General features: G+C 34.2%; 1 protein-coding gene across 1 annotated transcript in view; it reads left to right on the top strand.

The window, feature by feature from the left end:
* The window catches only part of SLC4A10 (solute carrier family 4, sodium bicarbonate transporter, member 10), a 250917-nt gene that overhangs the window by 104670 nt on the left and 120273 nt on the right, over positions 1-25974 (top strand). The window contains exons 6-9 of the mRNA XM_010858968.1: positions 6892-7080; positions 16317-16408; positions 17376-17465; positions 25347-25504. Of these exons, the coding sequence (XP_010857270.1) occupies positions 6892-7080; positions 16317-16408; positions 17376-17465; positions 25347-25504 (529 nt within the window). The remainder of the gene's footprint in view (positions 1-6891; positions 7081-16316; positions 16409-17375; positions 17466-25346; positions 25505-25974) is intronic.

Below are 25974 nucleotides of genomic sequence, written 5' to 3'. Positions count from 1 at the left end.
TTCTGGGTCGTCCCAGTGCACCAGCCCCAAGCTTCCTGTATCCTGCATTGAACCTGGACTGGCGATTCGTTTCTTATATGATATTATACATGTTTCAATGCCATTCTCCCAAATCATCCCCCACCCCTCTCCCACAGAGTCCAAAAGACTGTTCTATACATCTGTGTCTCTTTTGCTGTCTCACATACAGAGTTATCATTACCATTTTTCTAAATTCCATATATATGTTTTAGTATACTGTATTGGCGTTTTTCTTTCTGGCTTCCTTCACTCTGTAGAATAGGCTCCAGTTTCATCCACCTCATTAGAACTGATTCAAATGTATTCTTTTTAATAGCTGAGTAATACTCCATTGTGTATATGTACCCCAGCTTTCTTATCTATTCATCTGCTGATGGACATCTAGGTTGTTTCCATGTCCTGGCTATTATAAACAGTGCTGCGATGAAAAATACAGAACTAGAGCCTAAATGACTGTATAGAATATACACAGCATACTTTTTGGAAGAACACAGGATAGAGCAACAGGTCACATTAACCAAGACTTACAGTCTGTGGGGTTGCAAAGAGTTGGATGACTTAGCAAGTAGAACAACAACAACGTGGGAATTAGCAAACTTCCTGAGAATGTTGGTATAGTAGCCTTCCAACTCAATTTCCTAGCTTTACATTATGGAGTATTGCTGATACCAATAAATATTTTATGTTTTAATTAGAAATGAAATGGTAAGGCTTTCCCTAGCACTTCACCATTTAGGAAGCTCTTTTTAGTAATTCTACAGCTATCTTTTTAATTCTCAGAACAGACTTGGAACCGAGAACTATTATTGTTATCCTTCATAAATGAAGAGACTCAGAAGGTTAAAGGTCTTGTGAAAATAAGGAGTTTATTTCTGCTACTTAGTCAGTAGCATTTCATTACCTTTGAAAATGGATTAATTCAAATGAGTTTTATATTGGCTCTTTTTAATGAAGCTGTCAAATTCCTCAGCATGGCAAAATTAGCCTCAGAAAGTAGTCCTCATAGTTTTACCAGGGTTTAAATTTCTTAAAACATGTAATTTTGAATGGCTTCTTTAGGAATTTATTTCCACCAGAGAATATTCTGTTATAGTTTGATGAAAACACTTATCATCTTAGCTTGGTTTTGTTGTCTAAATTTATGTTTCATTTCCCTAAACCTGCCCTCTTCCCCAAGCTCAGCTCGTTAGCTGTGTTGAATCTAGTTTTTTAAAGCAGATTACATTTTCTAAGTCTGTTCTTACAAATGAAAGTAGTTCAGTGAAAGTCTCTGTACCCCAAATATTAATAGCTTTTTAGTATTCTTTATTCTCTTCTAATTAGTCTCTATCTTTCTGGCTCTAAAGTAGACTAACTTTTTTAATGTCTCATTTTCAATGTACAACAGTCTGTAAATTGCCATTCAGAAAAGGTCAGTAGTTTAGAGCTAATACCATGTAGAAAAATATGATTACAAATACTTGTGTAGATGATTATTACTTTAGGTTCCTTTTCAGTCATTAATGAGAAGAGATTCTCTCTGAGTAATTTTAATTTGGCTTATTTAATCCGAATGTATTTATTTCTGTCCTCAATAAAATCTCATTAAAACATTTTCTCGTGATAGCTTGTAATTATTTTCTTGTTGTTTACTCACTGCTATTTTTACTTTGTGACAATTTAGCTGTATTATTGAGTGTGTAGTAAATATGTTTTACATTTTGAAGACTTCTAACTTTATATTTTCACATTCGTTACTATATTTTATTATCAAAGACACCTTGTGAGGTAGAGAGGAAACTATTTCCTCCATTTTATAAACAGGTTAATAGTGATATATTACAGGTAACACCTGCAGAAAATGGGAAATAGCTTCTTCTGATTAACCTATAATCATAAATTTTGTTTTATTCTATTTCATGATAATTTGGGATCATAGTGATTATAATTAACTTTAAGATTTGGAAGCTTTTCTTCACCTCTTATTTATTATATATTTCTATACATTAGACAGTTACTAACGTATTAGTCATTAGTTTCTGTCTTGCGAGAGCTAGATATAATTGTTTATTTTTAAGAGCTCTAAGCCCTAGTACTTTGTAAATGCACAGACTCTACAGCTTAATGTTTTCTAGACATTTCCTAGTACAGGCATATGGCCCAGATATTGTTTTAGAATGGTCAAGTATTTTTATATCAATGTTCTGATATGTTTTTGATCGACTCTTAAATAATTCCTTAAAGAGATTTTTGTAGACTTAGTAGGAGAAAATCCCATTTGTATCTGGCAGGTCTGTCAAGAATTTCTGGTGTAATTAAAGTAGGATTTTCTTCTGGATAAAGTTAATTTAAAAATGTCTATTTCCCAGTGTTTTAAGGAACTGAGAATAAATTTAAACTTATTCCTTCAAAATAGTACTTAACCTTTTCAAATCCAAGATTCTCCAGATATATTTTCTTATCACAATTTATTTTGATATAGATTAATTATATTAAAAATGCTGCTCAATTATATTCACATAAATTATAGGTAATTTTGCAATCTATGTTAATCTGTTTTAAATTCAGCACTATAAAGATTAATAATGGAAATATTAGCTCTGTGGTATTTATATTTTAACCTAATTCTGTCAATGAAGGTAAGATATTAAAACCAAACCAAGTTAGTATCATGGACAGATTAGCAATCATAGATCTCAGTTCATTAAAACAACTTTTGTTGTTTAAAATCTTTCATCCAAAGAAAATCCATAGTTTGCTCCACTGAATATACTCTGCAGATTTGGGAGTATGAGAATAGCCATATATATGTTTTAAATGCCTATACTGTTACCGTTCTTGGTCGGGAAATTAAGTATTTTTAAAGTAGTGAAGAAGGGCATGGCAACCCATTCCAGTATTCTTGCCTGGAGAATCCCATGTACAGAGGAGCCTGGCAGGCTACAGTCCATGGGATTGCAGAGTCAGACACAACTGAATCAACTTAGCACCAGCACCATGGTAGTTCACATTTTTATTACACATACTGCTGTTGGTACTGGCAACCAAACTGTACAATTTAGAAGCCTCTATCCTCCTCTTCTCCTCCAGCATCTTTTAAGTTAAGACAATAGATTATTAAGACAAAACAATTATATGATCATCTTTAAAGAGACAGAGATTTATATAGAGTCTGTAGAATCTCATGGTCTCTAGAGGCTTTCATTCAATAGTCAAAATGGACTAATCATGGTGACTTAATTGCCTTATTAGGACGAGAAGTATTTTTTCACTTTCGGAGGCTTTTTTACACAAATGCTATTTTTCTGGAGTCCGTTTAGTGCTAGAAGATTGACCGATTTATTCTTTTTCTTCCTGCTCCTTCTGTTACCATCAGATCCTGACATTGTACTCTGGCAGGCTAGACTGTGTTATTTAGGCATCAGAGCCTGTGGAGATGGTCGGTCTTGACTCTGGGCTGAAAGCCATTATGACTCATTATCCTTTCCTACTTTTTAAGGTTAATACTAATGTATTTTATAGTGGTGAGGAGAACAATGTAAGTGATTAGTGAATCACACTCTCTTTGGTACTTAAATTCCACCTTTAGCATGAGTTATATTTTTAAGCAAGTAGATTAACGTTTATAGTTCATTAAGGCATTGCTAGATGCAGTTACTTCCGAGGAGTTTACTGTGTATTTATTTCTGTGTGACTAATGAGCAGATGAGTTTTTTTTTTTTTACTATTTATTTTCTCTTATACAACTGTTTTATATAAAGACCTTATCTCTGAAAAACTTTTTTTTAAATTTTATTTTATTTTTAAACTTTACATAATTGTATTAGTTTTGCCAAATATCAAAATGAATCCACCACAGGTACTTGAAAAACTTTTAAGCCAGTAACTTATTGCTTTTCGTGGTACTCAAGCCTGGAAAGCTGTGCTTTGGTAAGAATGAAAAATTATAAGCATGTACATGTTTTATTATATGATTAATTTTTATTCTGATTAGAATATTAAACTTGGGATACATATCATGACTTATAGATAAAACTGCTGTGTGATCTGAATAACCTACTTTACAACTCCTATTATGAAGTATATAATGCATATTTGGAGAAGATTACCTGGAGAAGGAAACGTCAACCCACTCCACTATTCTTGCCTGGAAAATGGACAGAGAATCCTGGCAGGTTACAGTCCATGGGGTTGCAAGAGTTGGACATGACTTGGCGACTAAAACAACAACAATGATGCATGTTTTATATATGTTCTTCACTCTTGGCAGGGTTGCAATGTGAAGTCATATATGTTGACAATTTAACATTTCCTTTATTTCAAATTAATCCAAGTGTAGTATAACTACTAGTCTCCAAAAAATTGAGATATAAGTTTAAATATATTATCATACATTTTCAGAAGAGACTTTGGAGGTAATTATAGAGGATTTTATGGCTTGTTTCCAGACATGCATTCTACCTCTTTCCATTGTAAACAGCCAAGTGATAGAGCAAAGGCTGGCAAATTATGCTCTATGTGCAAATATGGCCACTGCTTGATCTTGTTAGGCGTGTGCGCTAACAAAGAATATTACATTTTATATTATTAAAAGCAATAAAAAGAAGATCAATATTTTGAAATGTGAAAAGTTTGTGAAATCCAAATTTAGTGTCCATAAAAATGTTTTATTGAAGCACAGTTATGGTAATTTGTACATGTTGTTAATGGCAGCCCACTCCAGTACTCTTGCCTGGAAAATCCCATGGACGGAGGAGCCTGGTAGGCTGCAGTCCATGGGGTCGCTAAGAGTCGGACACGACTGAGCAGCTTCACTTTCACTTTTCACTTTCATGCATTGGAGAAGGAGATGGCAACCCACTCCACTGTTCTTGCCTGGAGAATCCCAGGGATGGGGGAGCCTGGTGGGCTGCCGTCTACGGGGTCGCACAGAGTCGGACACGACTGAAGCGACTTAGCAGCAGCAGCAGCAGTACATGTTGTCTGTGGCTACTTTCATACTATATAAATGGAGTTGAATAGTTGTGACAGAGATTGTATGGCTTGCAAAGGCTAAAATATTATCTGACCCAGTACATAAAAGGTTTGTTTGCCTCTGAATTAGGGAAATGACTCCAGAGTAATGGGAAGTTCTTGATTAGCCTAAAGCAAGTGGGGATCCCATCTTCTTAGTCAGTGATTGGCTCAGCAAATATAGACAGGACTATGTCAGTCGAACTTAGAATTGTCACTAGGAAGAGGGAAAAGGAATTCTCTTTTAAGAGAAAGTCACAAACAAGCAAAGAAACTCTGATGTGAAAGAAGATGTATATTTCTTTGTTGCTGCTGGCAGCCACCTTATGATAATGAGGAAAACAGCCTGAGGTTAAAGCTCACCCCTCCTTACCATGAGGAGGGGGAATCTGATAGAGTCACTGAAAAAATGGAATGAATCCAACTTAACTTTGATTTTTCTGCTATGTGAGCCAATGAAATTTGTTGTTTTAGATAGTTTGATTTGGATTTTCTGTTACTGATAAATCCAACTTTGCCTCTGCTTGATATACTATTATCAAATATAGATAAATGAATTAAAACTATCCAAAAATTTAAACCACAAACCCATAACCTACTTAAAGGAAATTTCAAAGAAAATCTTGTACCTGGAAATTACTGAGGACCTCCATATTCCAGTCATGCCTTATGTCCCGGTAACAGTGCTGGTATGAGATAGCTATTATCTCTGTCTTAGAAATAAGGACACTGCAATTATTCAACATCACGAGGCCACACAGCTAGAACATGAGACAGGACCCAAGTCTGCTTCCCCAGTCATTTGCCTTTCACATGGAAGGAAGACATTGTTTGGAAGGAGGATTCTGCTAGTTTTCAAATCTTCAGTATACTCAACGGGGCAGTGGAAGGCAATTCACTGTAATCTGCTTTATATAAGAAAATCAAACAGTTAATATTTGGTCATAGGAAAGCAGATTAATTACACTGAGGTTTAGTGAGGTGAACTTTGTATTACCAAGAAACCTAAAAATGCCTTTACTCATCTACTTATTTTATAGGCATTTCTGACACGTACGATAAATATCAATCTGCCTAACTATAGCCTTCTGAAAATCTCATCTTTTGTTCTTTATTTTATGGATATAGAATGTTTTTTTCTTAAATATAAACACAGTATCAAGGAAGATTTGAGAGGATTGATTTTATATTCATGTGAAAGAGTTGTTTACTTGACTTCCCAAGTGACTCAGTGGTAAAGAATCCACCTGCCAATCAGGGTTCGATCCCTGGGTCAGGAAGATCCCCTGAGGAGGATTCCAGAATTCTGGAATTCTGGAATACTCCAGTATTCTCGCCTGGAAAATCACATGGACAGAGGAGCCTGGCTGCCAACAGTCCATGGGGTTGCAAAGAATCGGACACGATTGAGCACACACACACACACAGATAGTTGCCTAAGCCTCCTTGCATCAAATTTTTACAGGTGGACTTTTGTTCACTTAAAGAAAAAACACTGAAGTTATTCTGTACTAGAAAAGGAGAGGAAGATCATATTAAAATATAAGTATGAGGCTATTTTCCAATTTTAGACGTACTATTTGTATTTATATCACCCCTACTACTATTCCCTCTCAGCAGTGTAAATCAAGTAGACAATAAAGCATTTTGTTCTCAATAAGGCTATTCATATTTGAAAAATAAAACTCCATATGATACATGTTTTAAAATGTTTGATTTATAATGAAAAAGTTCCCATGTCTTTCTTGCGTAACACTTCTACAAAGACGAACTTCTGTTTCTAAGATTACCCAGGGTATGCATATTTGGACTCAGTGGTTCACTAATCACTTCACAGGAAAGCTGTACTTATATCTTCTTTCTGCCTTCACTCTACAGATATGGTCCTTGACCAACAAGTGAGCTCAGGTCAGCTCAATGAGGATGTACGCCACAGGGTCCACGAGGCTCTGATGAAACAGCATCACCACCAGAATCAGAAGAAGCTCACCAATAGGATTCCCATTGTTCGTTCCTTTGCTGATATTGGCAAGAAACAATCAGAACCAAATTCCATGGATAAAAATGGTAAGTATTTCCTTATTGTACTTATTGTTTATTATAGTTATCTGAAATATCAAAGTCCTTTAAAATATATCTTACTTGAAAATGATTTATTGAAATTCAAATTGTAGGAATTTTGACAAAGAGTTTAAGTTTCCTGACAGGCTCATGAAAGAATGCAAGGGAAACTTTTTCTAATAGGAGGTTATAGACTCCATTGTAGCAAACACAAACTGTCAGTTGCATCCCAAATAAGATCCTAGTCTTTGTGTCATAGCTTAATGAGCGTCTCATAGCTTAACAGTGCTTTGACTTAATGTCTTTTAGTTAACATGAATAATCATCAACATTTAGTGATAGTGAGAGGAAAATATTGGCTTCATGTTGTTCATGGTCAACGAATCCCTTTTGAGATCACGATTGAAAAGAGCAGCTAGTACCTTACTTGTGTCTCTACATATATTAAGCCTGATTTCTAGTTCATGGGCTCATTGCCTTTTGCAGTACTGTTTCATTAGCGTCCATGGAGGCACCACACTTACCATCTTGGCACACCAACGTAGATGATGCCAACCATTGTTTTCTAGTACTCATTCATGACTTACTCCTTAGCAATCATGAAGCCAAAACAATGTTTCTGACTGTTTTATCCTTTCTGTGTATTTTGTTCCCTCCTGGTATCCATTTGACCCTTCATCTTTTACACTAAGGAAGTTGCTTAGAGATCTGTCACTCATCCTTTCCATTGGTCCTGTGAAGGAAAATGAAGTTATCATGCAGATGATATGAGTTTATTATACTTCTGCTAGCTAGAAAAGTTCCCAGTTTTAAAAAATACAAATTAGTGAAAAGTAATTTCAGGTGTTTTACTAGAGAGACTGATTTCCACAAATGGACTGAAGCATGTATATTGGCAGCATAGACTTTATGTAATTTCGCTCCTGTTTTCAAAAGCTTAAAAGATGCCTTAAATACAAATGCATGAAAATGAGGTTTTTCCAGATTCTACTTTATATAGGTACTTTGGTAATTTCCATACTACCAAATCAAATATAGACAGATAGAAGAAATGCTTTAATAAATCAATAAAAATGGTTAGATGTACTATTGTTTCAGAACACAGAACCAGTTCTAAACAGCAAAATAATTTTTGAAATACTAATTTGATTTTTTTAAAGAGCCTTTAATGACTGAATGTAAATCATTGTTATATTGAAAACTCTATAGTTGTACATATATTAAGTTCAATAAAAGTGTTATGAGTGCTTTATAGAATATACAATATTGTATTTATCAATCCCACTGGATATTTTAAGGATTTGTAGCTTGCTTTGAATTACATCATACATTTAAAATATATTTATATTCTAAATCACAATTTGTTTTAAAATACGTTATATATGAAAATGACAAAATGAAGTTTTTATATTCTGAAACATTATATAGTGCTTTTATTATGCTCACAATACTGGTATTTGCTTGATATTTTTTAAAACAGATTAACAAGCAAAAAACAGATTGAGATATTTGCTAATTTTGACTATTGACTTATATCTAGATGATTCTAAAGACCTTATTAAAATAGTATCATGACGTAAATCTCTTTGAATGCAAGCAAATTTTATAAAAGTTAACTTCTGTTTTTATTTCATTACCTTTACTGGAAATCAGACAATAAAATATATGTCTGTAAGAATAATATGTGTTTATTCAAAGATGTAAGGACCTTGTGAGCTAGCCATAATTTGTATCTCAGATTTTCACTGGGGATAACATTTACTATAAAATGATTTTATTACATTATACTTTTGGAGGGAAAGGGCACTGAATTCACTGGATGAATTATTTATTGTAATATCATATAGACCTAGACACATTATTTGTTACAGCTTTAAACCTTCATTAAACATAAGAAGAGGTGATAGAATTATAGCTTTAAATAAAAATCCACATAAAGATACAAAGTTTTTCTGAGAGCGTGCTTTTTGTCTTATTGAGGCAATTGCTTAGTTTTTCTCAAAACTAGAATATGAATAGTTCTGAAGTGGTTCTGTCACCATCTGTATAATCAGTCTGTATCTGAACACATAAGATCTTTTTGAGGCATATATTAGGGTAATAAAAACTTGGAAACATTTCTAATAAAATGCATACACCCAATTAAGTATCATCATAAAGTACACTGTCAGAAGTGGTTTTCTAAGCCTAGGCTTATAACACCTCCCTGTGACTCTGTTTTGCCTCCTCACACACTTTGCATAATTATGTGTGTTAAGAATTCTGAAAATGTGAATAGACATCACCAATTTAGAAATAAATCTCCTATCCAGAAGTGAAAGAGGGTGAAAAGTGAAAGCGAAAAAGAGGGTGAAAGACCTTTATTACTAAGGTTCTCAATCTACTTATGGACTCTAAAAACTGGTTCACTCTAAATAAATACTCACTATAAATATAGATTTGACGTTCTGCTTCAAGATATGTAATAGAGATTACATTTGTTTCTGCAGTATACTACAGAGAGATACAAAAGGGTTTCAATACATCCAAAATGGTAAAGATAATATTATAATTATTTTAAAAAATCTCTTCACTATTTTATGCAAAAGAGACTTTTGAAAATTAAAACTATAGGAATTAAATAGAGTGAGGATTTCCTAGAAACTAGAAAACAGCAAACGTTTTCCTTGCCAAGTAGAGGGATGGAAACAAGCCCCCTCTTGTTTAAAGTATTATATAATATATAAAACATTATATAATATAATACCTTTATAGAAGTGAAACAACTGATACTCCCTCAGCAACAAACTGATACTTGTATAGGGAACTCTATAAAAGAGTCATATCGAATAAAGTTTCTGCTTCCTTGGTTGACCTGTTCCTTGAACATGCTACCTTGGTAGTAGTCCCAAGGGTTAAACGTTTAGACATTTTCAACCTGAAGATCAAGTGGGATTCTTCCCCAAGTTGTGATTAGACTTACAAGGTAGTGATTTTGTTGCTCTTCTCCCCATCTGCTGTATTTTGTTCATACCTTTTTTAGTAACTTGTGATCATGTATCAATCTTATCTCCAAGTATGCTAGCTTAACTTCTTTGTATAATTTTTTTCTTGGTGTACTGCACATTCTCTTAAGGGCTAAGACACAGGATGTTATGGATTCACCATGCATTTTTAATGCCACCATGCTGTGTTTAACTTTCACTTTTCATTAAGCATCAAAACTGTGAGAATTAAATGTCTGATTCTGATGTTTCAATAAAAAGTGACAGTTCTATCTGGCAAAACAACAGCAAAAAGATAATAGAAAGCTCATATCTTCTTTAACATTAGAACTCAAAAGAATACTGTGGAAAGTACTCAAATATATAAAGATATTTGAATAATTTCTTGAAACTGGAAGGACTTTCCAAAATAAAACAAAGGCTTTTGTATTTAATGATTTAGAAAGCAAGATATATCAGTATTTGTAGTAATCATTTAGATCATACATTCAATTGTATTTTTGAGACTCTGGATTACAAATCTATTCTAAAATATTATTACCCTTGTGGTAACCTTTACATTAAAAAAATAACTTAGTTTCCTTAGGTATAGGGTGTCTTCATTCCACTGTTTCCTTTACTAATAATTCTCTTTATTTCTTTTCCTTCACTTATCTTTTCTCTCTCCTGTTCTGAACACTTTCCAGTTGTACCTTTTATTTAGGATCTTAAAAGGAATTGCAGAGCAGAAGGTCTCTGACTTACTTTCAAAACTGTAGGTTTCTGGAGAACATTTAGATTTGGAAGGATGAAATGACTTGACTCTTTAGGCCGGCACAGATTTCAGCCCTTAAAGTGATGTACATGTCTGTATTGTGAATGATTTTTTTTTATGGCTTTAAAAATCAGTATTATGGCTTTATAATTGCATCTTTTACAAATGCTGTACTTTTTTCAGATATATAATGTTTTATGTGTTTACATATTTATGTGCTTTCTTATTTTTAAAATACCGTTACCTCATAAGAGATATCAAGAGTTTAAAAAGTATCCGTTTGTAGTGTTTTAACCTTGATGGAAAAAAAAAGCTAGAATAATAATTCTTAGAATTACTTGAGAGAAAACATTTAAAAACTCATGTAGATGATACAATCAAACATTATATAGTAAAAGTATTTTCCATTTCTCAAAAAAAAAAAATCAAGATGACGTTGACATAACTCGTTTGGTCTGTTGAGGAACTATACTGTTGCTACTTAGTTTTGGAAACTCAAAAGTAGGTCTTAACAGCAAAAATATTTCTAGGATGATGTGTTTAAATTTATTTCTTATGTTACATAATTATTTTCAGACATACTAATTTTTCTCCAAGTTTAATTATGTGCATATTTTCATGTTTTTGAAGTATAGCTCACTTAATCAACATTTTCTAAATATTTAAGCCTTTCTTTCTTCATGTTTTCTATTCCCATGGATAAATGTATTGTTACACATGTATGTAACTTTGTCATTCATTTTTATATTTCTTTATTTTGCTCTGTCTTGTGTCTGTCTCTAACAGGCTCATCTCATCTCTGTACCTCCCTCATCTCCTACCCTTTGGGTACTCTAAATGCGTTGAAGGTTTCTGAGGTAGTGTAAACCAGCTTGGTCTATAGGTTAACAGTATTGTACCTCCATGTCTTCATCCCAGTTTCCTTCTATTACATGTGATTTTCAGTGGATTAAGCAATAGAAAATACTGGTTTACTTCAGTGATATATTTTTCTCCTACTGATTTGAATTTGGCCAAATAGAGATTTAAAGGCTGCTGTTTTATATACATAATTTATTTAAAGAGGAAGAAAACTATAAGTAAGGAATTAAATGAATTAATGTAATTTTAATCATCTTTTTGAGAACTTTTTTGTGGTTGTGTTTCAGTATTGAGAGGCTTTAATGATATTGACACTACTTAAAGTGAAAAAAAAAAAAAAAACTAATTCTTTTGAGATAATCTCATGTTCCTCCCCCACAACTTTATGGTGAGGGAAATGATTCTGCTAGTCTCACAACAGACTTGGTGAAAAATTTTTGTGTAACAAGCAGAGCTTCTATTTTCTAGTTAGAGGTTGCTCGAATTGCTCTCAGTTTCCTCCTGTGCTTGCCCATACCTATTTTATGATTTGCCTTGAAAAAGTACATGGCATATAATAACTTTTTATTTAACTTATATATGACCCTACATGGAGGTCCAGAGGAAAAAAATGAATTCATGACACAAAGGAAAATCAATTCAAGCAGTTGTTGATATGAATACTATGTAATATATACTTTGATATAGATGTATAACAAATACTGGAATTTTGGATTTAAGATGGTGAATTCTTTGAATTTGAAAGGTTGGAAAAATAAAAGTACTGGTTCCTTAAGTGTTTACATTTAAATAATCATGAATGGTAGCCATTCCCTTCTCCAAGGGATCTTTCTGACCTAGGAATTGAACCCAGGCCTCCTGCATGGCAGGCACATTATTTACCATCTGAGTCACCAGGGAAACCCAATCATGAACAGGTCTCAGTTAATTTTTAGCTAATTCATCAGTTTTTGAATAATTTACCCTAGATATAATAAAGTTTTAAGTTAATAAATGTCTTTTTTTTGGATAATCATCTTAATCTCTAAATGTTATTTAGATATTATAATAACAAATTGATTAAATATTGCAATGACATTTACTTATAGAATATATTAAAATGGACAGTGATCAATGGTTGAAGTGAAGGTAATATAAAGAAACAGGCAAAAACATGTATGTTTAAAAACACTGTGGCATATTGATTGGAAAAATTATAATAAAAATAGCATTCATAGAACTTCTACATGTGTATGGGAGAAGGAAATGGCAACCCACTGCTGTATTCTTGCCTGGAGAATCCTGTGGACAGGGGAGCCAAGTGGGCTGCTGTCCATAGGGTCGCACAGAGTCAGACACGACTGAAGCAACTTAGCATGCATGCATGCATTGGAGAAGGAGATGGCAACCCACTCCAGTGTTCTTGCCTGGAGAATCCCAGGGACAGGGTAGCCTGGTGGGCTGCCGTCTATGGGGTCGCACAGAGTCGGCCATGACTAAAGTGTTAGCAGCAGCAGCAGCAGCAGCTACATGTGTATGTGAATGCTAAATCCTAACTCTATACTCTTTCATCCTGGAGTGGGGAAAATCCTAGCAAGTTCTTTGTTATCCTTTTAGGAAACATATTCACTTCTGGCTGAGTATAAAATCCTGTACCTGAAAATTGTATTCTGTGAACTAGTATTGCTTTAGATATGAATGAGAAAAAAAGGGAGGCTCTTTCAAAACCTAAATTTACTGATTCTTCTTATGTAATAATATTTGAGTTAATGAGAGTCATTTTGAAATCTAAGCCATCACCTTCTTCTGAAAGGCAGTGATAACTGGAATAAACTAAAGAAATCCGTGTTTAGACAGAAAAAGATAGTTGATAACAGAATTATAAAACTGATTTAATTTGTGAAATTTTCAGTAGTTAAATAGACTGTAGTTCATGTGCACATTTTAGACAGGTGGTAGGTAGATAGAACAAATAAAATTTTAAGCTTTATTTAAAGGCTTCAATTTTTTCAAAATAACCTAAACCAAACCTCGTGTTTAATTTTTCAATAATGATATTATACCTGTGCATTTTTCTGTATCCTGTCACTTTCAGATACTGCCTTAAAGTATATACATTTAATATGTGTTGTTTCATTTTAACAAATTAACATACACACTAGAAATAAGAGTTGGAGTACTTTTTAAACTTTGATGAGATTAAATGTGTTTACTAATATTTGCTAATAGTTAACTATTATCACTGACATATGAGTGATATCAAACTTTTGGGTTGTATTCATATGTCACAAACTTACAGTTTTTATACTTTTTGTCCCCTGCATTGGCATATGAATTCTATGCACATACTTAGAATCCGGAGCTAGGAGGAAAATTATCATCATCTAATATGTCTCCTGCTAGTTAAATACTCTCCGCTGGTTATTATCCACGTCACTAAAACAGTTATAGAAAACATTTTTCAAATCCCTTCCTGATGGTCAACTTTATGAGGTATATTTTATAAAATTTTTAAAATAAGAATAACAGTAAATCTCAAAATATATGAATGTTTATAAGAGGAAATACAAGTGCCAGTTTTAAAACATATCTCATGAGTTGAAGGCAATTTATGAAATAGTCTGCTTTTGGAGTATATATGTGAAAACATAGGCTGTGCAATTTCTTCAAATTTTAAGTTGTAGCATATTTTCTATCCCATGAAATCTCTTTAAAGTTGATGATTTTTTATTAAGTTGACTATTTTTGTGTCTGCTCATTGAGTAAAATAATTGTTCTTCCATGTGGCTTTCTATCACATGAAATAAATTATTAAAAGAAAGCAGATATATGTTTATTTAATTTATCCATGCCTTGAATTTCACCATTCAGCTTTATGGAACATTCAGTAAATTTAGGTTTAAATATATCTAATGTTCTAACTCATATGGAGAAATGATGTGAAACTGGTGATTGAAGACATCTGTTAGTAGCACAAATGCATTATGTAAAAGGTTTTTTTTTAAGTATAGTTATTATTTTGAGAATGATAAATGAAATGTCTGCTAATGAACAGTTCACAGCCATAGCTGCACACTGCAGTTAGAAATGGGAGAATGAAACTAACTGCTGAAGCTTAAGTCTGTCACCTCTCTAAAATATAATTTTTGGAACTTGCTGTAATCAGGATTGGTATACATGATTTAAGGTGAATTTTCTCTTAAAATCATTTAAAAAAATCTTCATCAAATATGTTACTTTACTTTGTTTAATGAAAGCAGTGAAATATTTAAACTTTAGAAGAATCTTAAGCCCATTACTCTCTGGCAAGATAATAATTTTAAACCATAAAAATTATACCTATTAAAAAATGACCCCTGCCTGAAAGGCTTAATGTTCAAAAAGCAAAATGATAGTAATATTTGAAAGTAAATTATTAGTGTTTTACATCACACGTGGTAATTTCTAGCTATCAATGGATAAGTGGATTTCAAGAGAGAATTTAAAGAAGTAGTATGTGTATGCACACTAGCAGTTTAGAGAACTTCAGTTACGTACAGACTGCAGTGATTATAGAGATGAGTCTAAAAGTAAACTTTGAATAAAGTTGGGATTTAGGGAGGTAGAGAGAAGAGTTAGGCAGAAAAATGAGAATATTACCATCTAAGACAGTGGGGAATAAGAGCAGTATTTTGGAGTAACTGAGTAATGGTCATAAAATATGATCAAGGCTTCAAAGCTGGATTGTCATTACTCATATCACAGTAAAAATAACAAGTGAGGATAGCAATAGGTTAGGGAAAAGAGAGATACATGTGAGATTAAGCAAACATTTATTTTTATAACTTAATTGCTAAATATGAACAGATTTCAGATAATGTGACTGAAAAGAATACTTCATGTTTAGTGAATAATGAAATGTAATTACCCTTCGTTAACCATTGTGACATTCTTAGCTGTACTGTCCACTTAACTAATATCATAATCTTTCTTTTAATGGGAAAAAGACTACAAAATAATTAAGTTGCTAGTTAGTATTAATGGAAAACAAATACAATTCAAATTTATTGATCTTTTGCAGACTAATATCAATATATTTACACAGTTGAATAGTGAGAAGCATAATATATATACAGTATTTGTAATATATAGGTGAAGGTATTTCTAACTGAATCTCTCATACAGAAATTTCCAAAAGCTGTTGTCAAAGAACTTTTTCTCTTTGGTTTGTTTTTCAGATGCAGTAGAAAACTGTAAATACACTATGTACTTTTCAGTTAAATATTTGCTCTTTAAAAAAAATTATCTATAAAATTCTTCAGTCTGAGTTTAGATCATAAGAGATGTATATATATCATTAGTTTTGGATAAAATTTAAAAATCACTGGTGTTTCAAGACTGTAATTAGATTAAAATCATTTTTGTAGTTGTTCTTTCGTCTTAGAGAGTAACTGTTTAGTTTTAATCTGAGAATGAATTTTCATCTCCTTGACTGAATTCTCCCATTTCTATCTGTAACTGATAAATAAGAATATTTGTATTTCTTGATATCTATTTATATTGACCCTTCATGCTTACCTCATAAGTTCATTAAAAAAACCTATGTTAGTTTAATTCATATTGCATGCAGTATGTCTAGAATTATGTAAGTAATTGTTTGTATTTTGTAATAACAATCTCTTTAGCAGGCCAGGTTGTTTCTCCTCAGTCTGCACCAGCCTGTGTTGAAAATAAAAATGATGTGAGCAGGGAAAACAGCACAGTTGATTTCAGCAAGGTAAGGTGTTCTCCCTCTAATTTAAGTAGTCTGTTAAGTTGTTACTAGATATTACCAACCATTTTAAGAGGTGTTGACACAATATTTTGCATGCGTATATGTTTTGTTTCTTAGCCAAAGCTTGATATTGTTATAATGTTAGCATTTAAGTTCATGTGTAATGTTTTGCCTATTCGTAAAATCAAATGTGTAGATTTTACACATAGTCTTCAGGTTTCAGCCACTTGGTATGATGCATCTCTTCCAGTAAAAAGGATAACTGAACTTCACAGGGAATTTAACAGATGTTTACTGTTTAAAACTTTCACTGGTTTCATTTTTCAAAATTGTTTCCCCCTCTATTTGTGGAAAAGTAAATCGTATAACTTAAAGCTTCATTGTTGTAATTAAGAGAAAGGCATTAGTGTTAAAAAACACTAGAACATATTAAGACTGACAGAATTTTGAATAAAAACATAATAAAGACTGACTCTCTTGAGGGATCCATCTAATTGGAGACAATTCAAATGAAAAATCATTGATTTGAATGTGTTCTGTGAAAATAATGTGACTTTGCTTAGCAAATTCCTGATGTCCTATATGTGCTATTGTAGGCTGTGGCAAACTAAACAATCATGAAAGAATTTTAATATTGACCAGAAATAAAGGGAGTCAACAGTTTTCTTTATTGAAGTGGCTGAAACAGTGGTACCTCAGAGTAATTTTTTTTCCCCCCATAAAGTCCTTAGCACTGGCAATGGTTCTAACAGTGGGAGGAGATGGGAATGGGAGGCAGTGTAGAGGAGGTTGCCTGCATCAAGCTTCTGAAAAGAGTAATAGCGACCAGCCCCTTGTTGCTGTTTCAGAACCCCTCTGCCAAGGCCCCAGTTGTCTGGATCTAGTCACGTGCATGCTGTCCCTCTGGTGCCTGGCAGAGTCCCTGTGGGAGCATGGTGTACCAGCTTAAGTCTGTTACTTATGCGTGCAGGGGCTGGGAGGCCAACAAAAGGGGCATACTAGCCCATGTGGGATGAAACAAAGACATGAGAAAGGACCTCCACACCAGCAAGACAGAGAGGTGAGGGCATCCTTGGGCTCTGTTTCGACAGTGGCGCGAAGCTCATCTCACTGTATGGAGGCGTGTGATTCAATATTAAGCCAGTTCAAGTGCATTCCATTTCTGCTCCAAAAAATATCTTTTTAAAGCATTACATCTTCATTCATCTGCAAGTTGGAATAAAATTGTTGAAAATTGCCATACCTTTAATTTCTTGATGTTCTTCATTTGAAATATCTTAAAAGCAATGACATAAAAAGTTGCTTACTTATTTGTGCAAGCATTAACAGTATAACAAGGGCACAGTGAACATTCTCAAAAACAGTGATAATAAATCACATCTTTTCAAATAAATTACCTTTTACCTTTTCTTAAGGGATATAACCCACTGACACTGAATTTTATATCTCTATATCATTTTGCTTTTAGTTGTCTGACCTATTTTTGCAGCCTTCAAAAATGCTTCAACACATTTGAAAGAAAATGAATATAGCCAATGGGAGACAGTAGTCTTATCTTCAGGGTCCCTAGAACAATTTGAACTATAAAAGAGTGAAAAATAGATTTTCTTTTCTTTAATCCTTTAATTTATTACGTTTCAGATCACTGGACCACTCCAGTTTTTAATGGGAAAGTTAAATTTCTAGAGCTCTCTGCAGTGCCAACCATCTGTATTTCTTGGTGTCTTGCCCATAGCATGGCACATTGAAAAGAATATGTTTTTTGAGAACAAGTATGGGATCTTAACTCTACAATTTACAAGCTACCTGATATTGGAGAAGTTCTCTGAACTTCACCTTTGTCACTTGTAAAATAAGAATAATACCTATTTATAATTTTTTGTGAAGATTAAATGAGAAAATAGAGAGAGCCTGTCAGAGTGCTGGGTTTATAGTGTTCCTGTTGTTCACTCGCTGAGTACTGTCCAACTCTTTGCGACCCCCATGGACTGTAGCCCACCAGGCTCCTCTGTCCTCTACTATCTCCTGGAGTTTGCTCAGATTCATGTCTATTGAGTCAGTGATACTATCTAACCGTCTAATTCTCTGCAAACCCTTTGGGTGTTCAATAAAATGTGGCTACTACTATTATTGCTGTATTGTTGTTGATATTAGTGGAAACAGTAGTGCCAAAAGTAAACACTAGAGCAAAATTTAATGTGATTTGGTCTCTACTGGATCTTTAGTGTCTTGAACAGTGTCTTGGATGTATGTGTACAATGAATCCTGTGAGGTTCAAGGCAATTTGAACAGACCTTCGGCTCTGGATTTTTTTTTTTTCCCCAGCAAAGTAATACTTCTTACCTTATATTGTGGAAGGGTAGAGAAGTAGAATTTGGAAATAACAAAAGTGGTACATCATTATGGAAAGAGACTTTAGTGCCAGATTTTGCAAGTATATGAGTTAAGGATTTTTAACCTAGGGATTTCAGATTGGTAGTAAATTTATCAAAGTGAATCAGTTAGTTTACATATTACCTTAAGTGTTTTAAGTTTAATATGTAGATTCCAAACCCTGGTAGAATTTTGAAATATGAAGGTGAAAAAAAGTCTTTTTTCATTTCATGTTACTTTATCCTATGTTCTATCTACATTCAAACCATGTATCTTTTAACCCTTCCAGTGGTTAGGCCCATCAAACTTACTCATTTAGGAGTGTTTTTGAATATAATCTGAATTGTCAGTTTCATTTTTTTTGATTTCTATAATGCTTTTAAAAAGCAGATATGTTGTGTTTTTAAACTGACATAGAGACTATTTTATTATTTGACTATATATATGACTATTTTATTATTTCCCAAATGTTGATCAGTTCAGTTCAGTTGCTCAGTTGTGTCTGACTCTTTTCAACTTCATGGACTGCAGCACAACAAGCTTCCCTTTCCATCACCAGCTCCCAAATCTTGTTCAAACTCATCTACATTGAGTTGGTGATGCCATCCTACCATCTCATCCTCTGTCATCCCTTTTTCCTCCTGCCTTTAGTCTTTCCCAGCATCAGGGTCTTTTCCAAGGAGTCAGCTCTTTGCATCAGGTGGCCAAAGTATTGGAGCTTCAACTTCAGCATCAGTCCTTCCAATGAATATTCAGGACTGATTTCCTTTAGGATGGACTGGTTGGATCTCCTTGCTGTCCAAGGGACTCTCAAGAGCCTTCTCCAACACCACAGTTCAAAAGCATCAATTCTTCGGTGCTCAGCTTTCCTTATGGTTCAACTCTCACATCCATACATGACCACTGGAAAAACCATAGCTCTGACTAGATGGACCTTTGTTGACTAAGTAATGTCTCTGCTTTTTAATATGTTGTCTAGGTTGGTCATAGCTTTTCTTCCAAGGAACAAGCATCTTTTAATTTCATGGCTGCAGTCACCATCTGCAGTGATTTTGGAGCCCCTAAAAATAGTCTCTCACTGTTTCCATTGTTTCCCCACCTATTTGCCATGAAGGGATGAGACCGGATGGCATGATCTTAGTTTTCTGAATGTTGAGTTTTAAGCCAACTTTTTCACTCTCCTCTTTCACTTTCATCAAGAGGCTCTTTAGTTCTTCACTTTCTGCCATAAGGGTGTTTTCATCTGCATATCTGAGGTTTTTGATATTTCTCCTGCAATCTTGATTTCAGCTTATGCTTCATCCAGCCCGGCATTTCACATGATATACTCTGCATATAAGTTAAATAAGCAGGGTGACAATATACAACCTTGACATACTCCTTTTCCTATTTGGAACCAGTCTGTTGTTCCAAGTCCAGTTCTAACTGTTGCTTCTTGACCTGCATACAGATTTCTCAGGAAGCAGGTAAGGTATTCTGGTTTTCTCATCTTTTAAAGAATTATCCACAGTTTATTGTGATCCACACAGTCAAAGGCTCTGGCATAGTCAATAAAGCAGAAGTAGATGTTTTTCTCTCACTCTCTCGCTTTTTCGACGATCCAACAGATGTTGGCAGTTTGACCTCTAGTTCCTCTGCCTTTTCTGAAACCAGCTTGAACATCTAGAAGTTCACAGTTCATGTACTGTTGAAGCCTGGCTTGGAGAATTTCAAGCATTACTTTGCTAGCGTGTGAGATGAATGCAATTGTGTGGTAGTTTGAACATTCTTTAGCATTGCCTTTCTTTGGGATTGGAATGAAAACTGACCTTTTCCAGTGCTGTGGCCACTGCTGAGTTTTCCAAATTTGCTGCCATATTGAGTGCAGCACTTTCACAGCATCATCTTTTAGGATTTGAAATAGCTCAACTGGAATTCCATCACCTCCACTAGCTTTGTTCATAGTGATGCTTCCTAAGGCCTGTTGACTTCTCATTCCAGGATATCTGGCTCAAGGTGAGTGATCACATCATTGTGGTTATCTGGGTCATGAAGATCTTTTTTGTATAGTTCTTCTGTATGTTCTTGCCACCTCTTCTTAATATCTTCTGCTTCTGTTAGGCCATACCATTTCTGTCCTTTATTGAACCCATCTTCGCATGAAATGTTCCCTTGGTATCTCTGATTTTCTTGAAGAGATCTCCAGTCTTTCCCATTCTATTGTTTTCCTCTATTTCTTTACATTGATCACTGAGGAAGGCTTTCTTATCTCTCCTTGTTATTCTTTGGAACTCTGCATTCAAATGGGTACATCTTTCCTTTTCTCCTTTGCCTTCTCTTCTCTTCCTTTCTCAGCTATTTCTAAGGCCTCCTCAGACAAGCATTTTGCCTTTTTGCATTTCTTTTTCTTGGGGATGGCCTTGATCACTACCTCCTGTACAATGTCATGAGCCTCTGTCCCTAGTTCTTCAGGCACTGTTGTCTATCAGATATAATTCTTTGAATGTATTTGTCACTTCCACTGTGTAATCATAAAGGATTTGATTTAGGTCATCCCTGAATGGTCTAGTGGTTTTCCCTGCTTTCTTCAGTTTAAATCTGAATTTGTTAATAAGGAGTTCATGATCTGACTATGGCTCATGTCAAATGTTGATGGCTTCTTTTAATTTCAAGTGACTTAAAGGAACTGCCACATTATTTTCTATGTAGAAGGAACTCCCTTCATCATCAGTCTTTAAAGTATGAAATATATTGCATTATAAAATCCTAGAATTTTAGGAAGCCTTAAAAATCTCATTGAGAAGGGGAGAAAACTGAATCCCAGATTAAGAGAGCTACTAGAGATCACTCGCTGGTTAGTGTTACAAGACCATGTCTCCCCAGGGAATTTCTATTCATTTTCCTGTACATTCTCCAATGGGCTTGAGACTTAAACTTTCTCCCTAAAGACTCATGTGTATTTCCTTCACATCTTAGTGTGTAGCTTGTCCAGACACTTATGGTTCCACCATTATCTTTGGTCTAACCTTGTTCCCCAGTGATATAACTGTTTCTCATTCACAACTTAAGTGTCAAATAACCAGAATAAAACATGTTTCCCTTCCTAGTGTAAAGGTCTGGAGACCCCAGATGCATGAGTATAAGTCCAGATCCATGAGTATATAGCTTGGTTTCTTCAAGATTCTCTTCAGAGGACTAGAAAATTCCAGGATTCCTTTATTCCATATTTGAGTCCACTTGAGGACTGTCTTAGGAATGTAGGTCAACCTAACTCCTCAGAGCTATTTTTGATATTTGTAGTTTTATAAAAAGTTAAACTGTGGTCCTTAAATGTGACCTTTTGTTGTATTAAAAGTTAGATTGCCAAATAAGGTTCTTTATGAATTGTATGTTAACATAAATATAAAAATATAGGGCTATCCCAGGAATAATATATAATTGTATAATAAAATAAGTAGATAATATATATCTATTACCCCCAAATATATGACTAGTCCAAGAATAATAAGTACTATAATTTAGAGTGGGCTTCCCTAATAGGTCAGTTGGTAAAGAATCTGCCTACAATGCAGGAGATCCCAGTTTGATTCCAAAGTTGGGAAGACTCTCTGGAGAAGGAATAGGCTACCCACTCCAGTATTCTTGGGCTACCCTTGTGGCTGGCTGGTAAAGAATCTGCCTCCAATGCACGAGACCTGGGTTTGATCCCTGGGTTGGGAAGATCTCCTGGGAAAAGGAAAGGCTACCCACTCCAGTATTCTGGCCTGGAGAATAGTATTATACTATATATATTAGTATTTAGTATAGTATTATACTATATATAGCATAGAGTATTACAATAATATAATGGGTCTTTTGATATATGTTATTTAACTATAATTTGTTACATTTTAAATCAGAATAAATTTCCTAATCCTGAAATTAAATTCTAAATATTTTAGTGGATTTTCTAAGTAACGGGTATCAATCAGTGATATATCAAGTATTACATAATGCAAAACCAAAATTTAAGGACCATGTATTTTCTTCTATAAAACTAAGCTACTTTAGCCTACTAGGTTGGAGAAGGCAATGGCACCCCACTCCAGTACTCTTGCCTGGAAAATCCCATGGACGGAGGAGCCTGGTAGGCTGCAGTCCATGGGGTCAGTAAGAGTCAGGCACGACTGAGGGACTTCACTTTCACTTTTCACTTTCATGCATTGGAGAAGGAAATGGCAACCCACTCCAGTATTCTTGCTTGGAGAATCCAGGGACAGAGGAGCCTAGTGGGCTGCCGTCTATGGGGTCTCACAGAGTCGGACACGACTGAAGCGACTTAGCAGCAGCAGCAGCAGCAGCAGCATACTAGGTGGGCTTCCCAGGTGGCGCTAGTGGTAAAGAACCCACCTGTAATACAGGAGACACAAGAGATGCACGTTGGATCCCTGGGTTGAGAAGGTCCCCTGGAAAAGGGCGTGTCAACCCACTCCAATATTCTTGTCTGGAGAATCCCATGGGCAGGGGCACCTGGCGGGCTACAGTCCATAGGGTCACACAGAGTTGGACATGACTGAAGCAGCTTAGCACACATGCACACAGCGTACTAGGTACTCCTTGATTTAATTAAAGTAAATCTTAAAGCAGTCATGTGTGTAGTTGCCCCGTGCCTGAGGCACAGACATCAGTAGTTAAGGTTATGGCATATGTCAGGAAATATTGAATAAAGGAATTTACACAGTCTTCCAGGTTGAACTCAAACTTCTCATTAGAGTTATGACAGATATATTGAATAAAGGAATTTACACAGTCTTCCAGGTTGAACTCAAACTTCTCATTAGAGTTATGACAGATATTACCAATATGACTCATATTGCTTACCAGTTGTAGATTTTCTTAAAAAGCTATTGTCTCTTTGTTCCAGTGTATTAATATCATATTTCTATTGGGGGAAAAAACTTAATAGTTTATTTTAGTTTTTTAGGCTCTGAAAGACTTGTGGAGATTTAATGTTTTTCTCACAGAGCTAATAGTGTATGGATATTACAAATTTACAAATGTATATTTGGAAATATATTTATAGGTTAAAATTTTTGAAATTTATAATATTCATCAAATTTTATAGGCAGTTTTGCTTTGTTAAATCGTTTTTTTTTTCTTTAAATTAGAACATTACTTCTATTTGACATTTTAGTGGCATACTAGATTATTTTTATATTTAATCCTTATGATAAAATAAATATTTCATATAATGGATTTTATGTTTTGAGGCACCTTTATCTCACAGAAAATTAAGTAGTTATAAACCTTCTATACTAGTGTGCTGAGGTCTTGATTTCAGAAAGCAGCAAATTTAGTATAGTCACTATAGTCTGGCTATGGACTTCCTAAGTTATTCCTCCTAAAAGTTTTAATTTTTTTTTCATTTTAAACTGCTTGAAAAAAATTCGAAAATCATTAAACAGAAGGAGTATCTGGCCCCCAAAAAAGTCTTGTTGATCTCAAGTATTTATGAGAGCTCTTTTCTCGCCCCGTCTCTCTCTTCTTTCTCCTCTCTTTGTTTTCACTTCCTCCTCATCTTCTCATCTCCCTCCCTCTCCTTCTTTCTCCTTCTCTGTCTTTTCCTTCTCTCTGCCTCACTCTCTCCTATTCCCACTTTGGTCTTTAGTCTCCATTTCATTTGGAGCATAGAAAGAATTATTATAGCAATCATTATTACCTACCAATAGGTTTCCATTAAAAGCAAGTCAATGAATTAGAAATAAAAAATAGGCTTTATAAAAGTGACTTTAAAAATCACTACTTGGTTTTCACTGAGGCTCTCTATGTGAAAATTGATACTTATTCTTTGAATATTTTACATTCATTTTCACACTTCACCATTTAAGCATTTCTTTTTATTAATGATGGATTTGTTTTGTGTGCATTCATTTCAGTCATAGACATTTCATATCAGAAACTCAGCTGTGGCTCTTCAGCAACTCCAAATGTTAATATTTTTATTCTTGTTTCCTTTACTCTGCCATATCTAAATACTCTGATGAGAAATTAAATTTGAAGATTGATCAGGACAATTATAAAATGTGAAGGATATAGAACAATTAAGATAAAGTTGAATACTAAAGTCATAATTTATATTATAAGGAAAATTTTGATTATGTTTCTTTTGAAATAGGCATATTTTACATATTAATTGAAATGTATTATGTACAAAATTAAGATAATGTAGTATACAAATATTAAATATATTGTCAAATACTAATTAAATTATGATTAGAGTATATGCATTTAATTGAACACATAATCTTTTCACCCTGAAAATTTCAAGATTTCTAATGCTGAAAAGCATCTTTGAAAAGTATTGAGCAGAAAACTAGAATATTCAATGTATTGTTAACAAATTCCAAAAATACAGAAGTAAAAGAAAAAAGTATTTTTAAAGGGCAAGAAAGATGTTTAACTATTTTAAATTTGATTTAAATAATACTTATATAAGCTATATTTATTTAAACTGTATTTAATGATGGGTTACCATGTGTGAAGTACTCTGCTAGGAATGATTTAACAAGTTTGTCCAATTTTGATGTATTTTACTTTGTGATGCTCTCAGGTCGATCTGCATTTTATGAAGAAGATTCCTCCAGGTGCTGAAGCCTCCAACATCTTAGTTGGGGAATTAGAGTTTTTGGATCGAACTGTAGTTGCATTTATCAGGCTGTCCCCAGCTGTACTGCTACAAGGATTAGCTGAGGTCCCAATCCCAACCAGGTAAAAGTATAAGAGCATCTTTTGCACTTTCTTAAGCCATTTTTTTTTGTGGGGAGGAAAAAAAAGGTATAAATATAATTTCCTCTGAGAGTTTTTTTTTCTTGAAACTAAAGTATAATCCACAAAACTGTTGTTTCTTCTTTGTGGAGGAATGCCAAAAGTGCTTTAAAAATTGTTCTTTCTTCCTTCTTCTCAAATTTCTATGTTTTCTTTTAGGCACACTCCTTATCTCTGAATACCCTGGTCTACATCATCCTGAAGTGAAGTGAAAGTCTCTCACTCATGTGCAACTCTTTGTGACCCCATGGACTGTACCGTCCATGGAATTCTCCAGGCCAGAATACTGGAGTGGGTAGCCTTTCCCTTCTCCAGGGGAGCCTCACAACACAGGGATAGATCGAACCCAGGTTTCCTGCATTGCAGGCAGATTCTTTACCAGCTGAGCCACAAGGGAAGCCCAAGAATACAGG

The sequence above is a fragment of the Bison bison genome, unplaced genomic scaffold, assembly GCF_000754665.1.
Source record: "Bison bison bison isolate TAMUID 2011002044 unplaced genomic scaffold, Bison_UMD1.0 scf7180017864452, whole genome shotgun sequence".
In the NCBI taxonomy this organism is placed as follows: Eukaryota; Metazoa; Chordata; class Mammalia; order Artiodactyla; family Bovidae; genus Bison; species Bison bison.
Note: the sequence above shows the minus strand (reverse complement) of the source record. Positions and strands in the feature narration are given on the sequence as shown.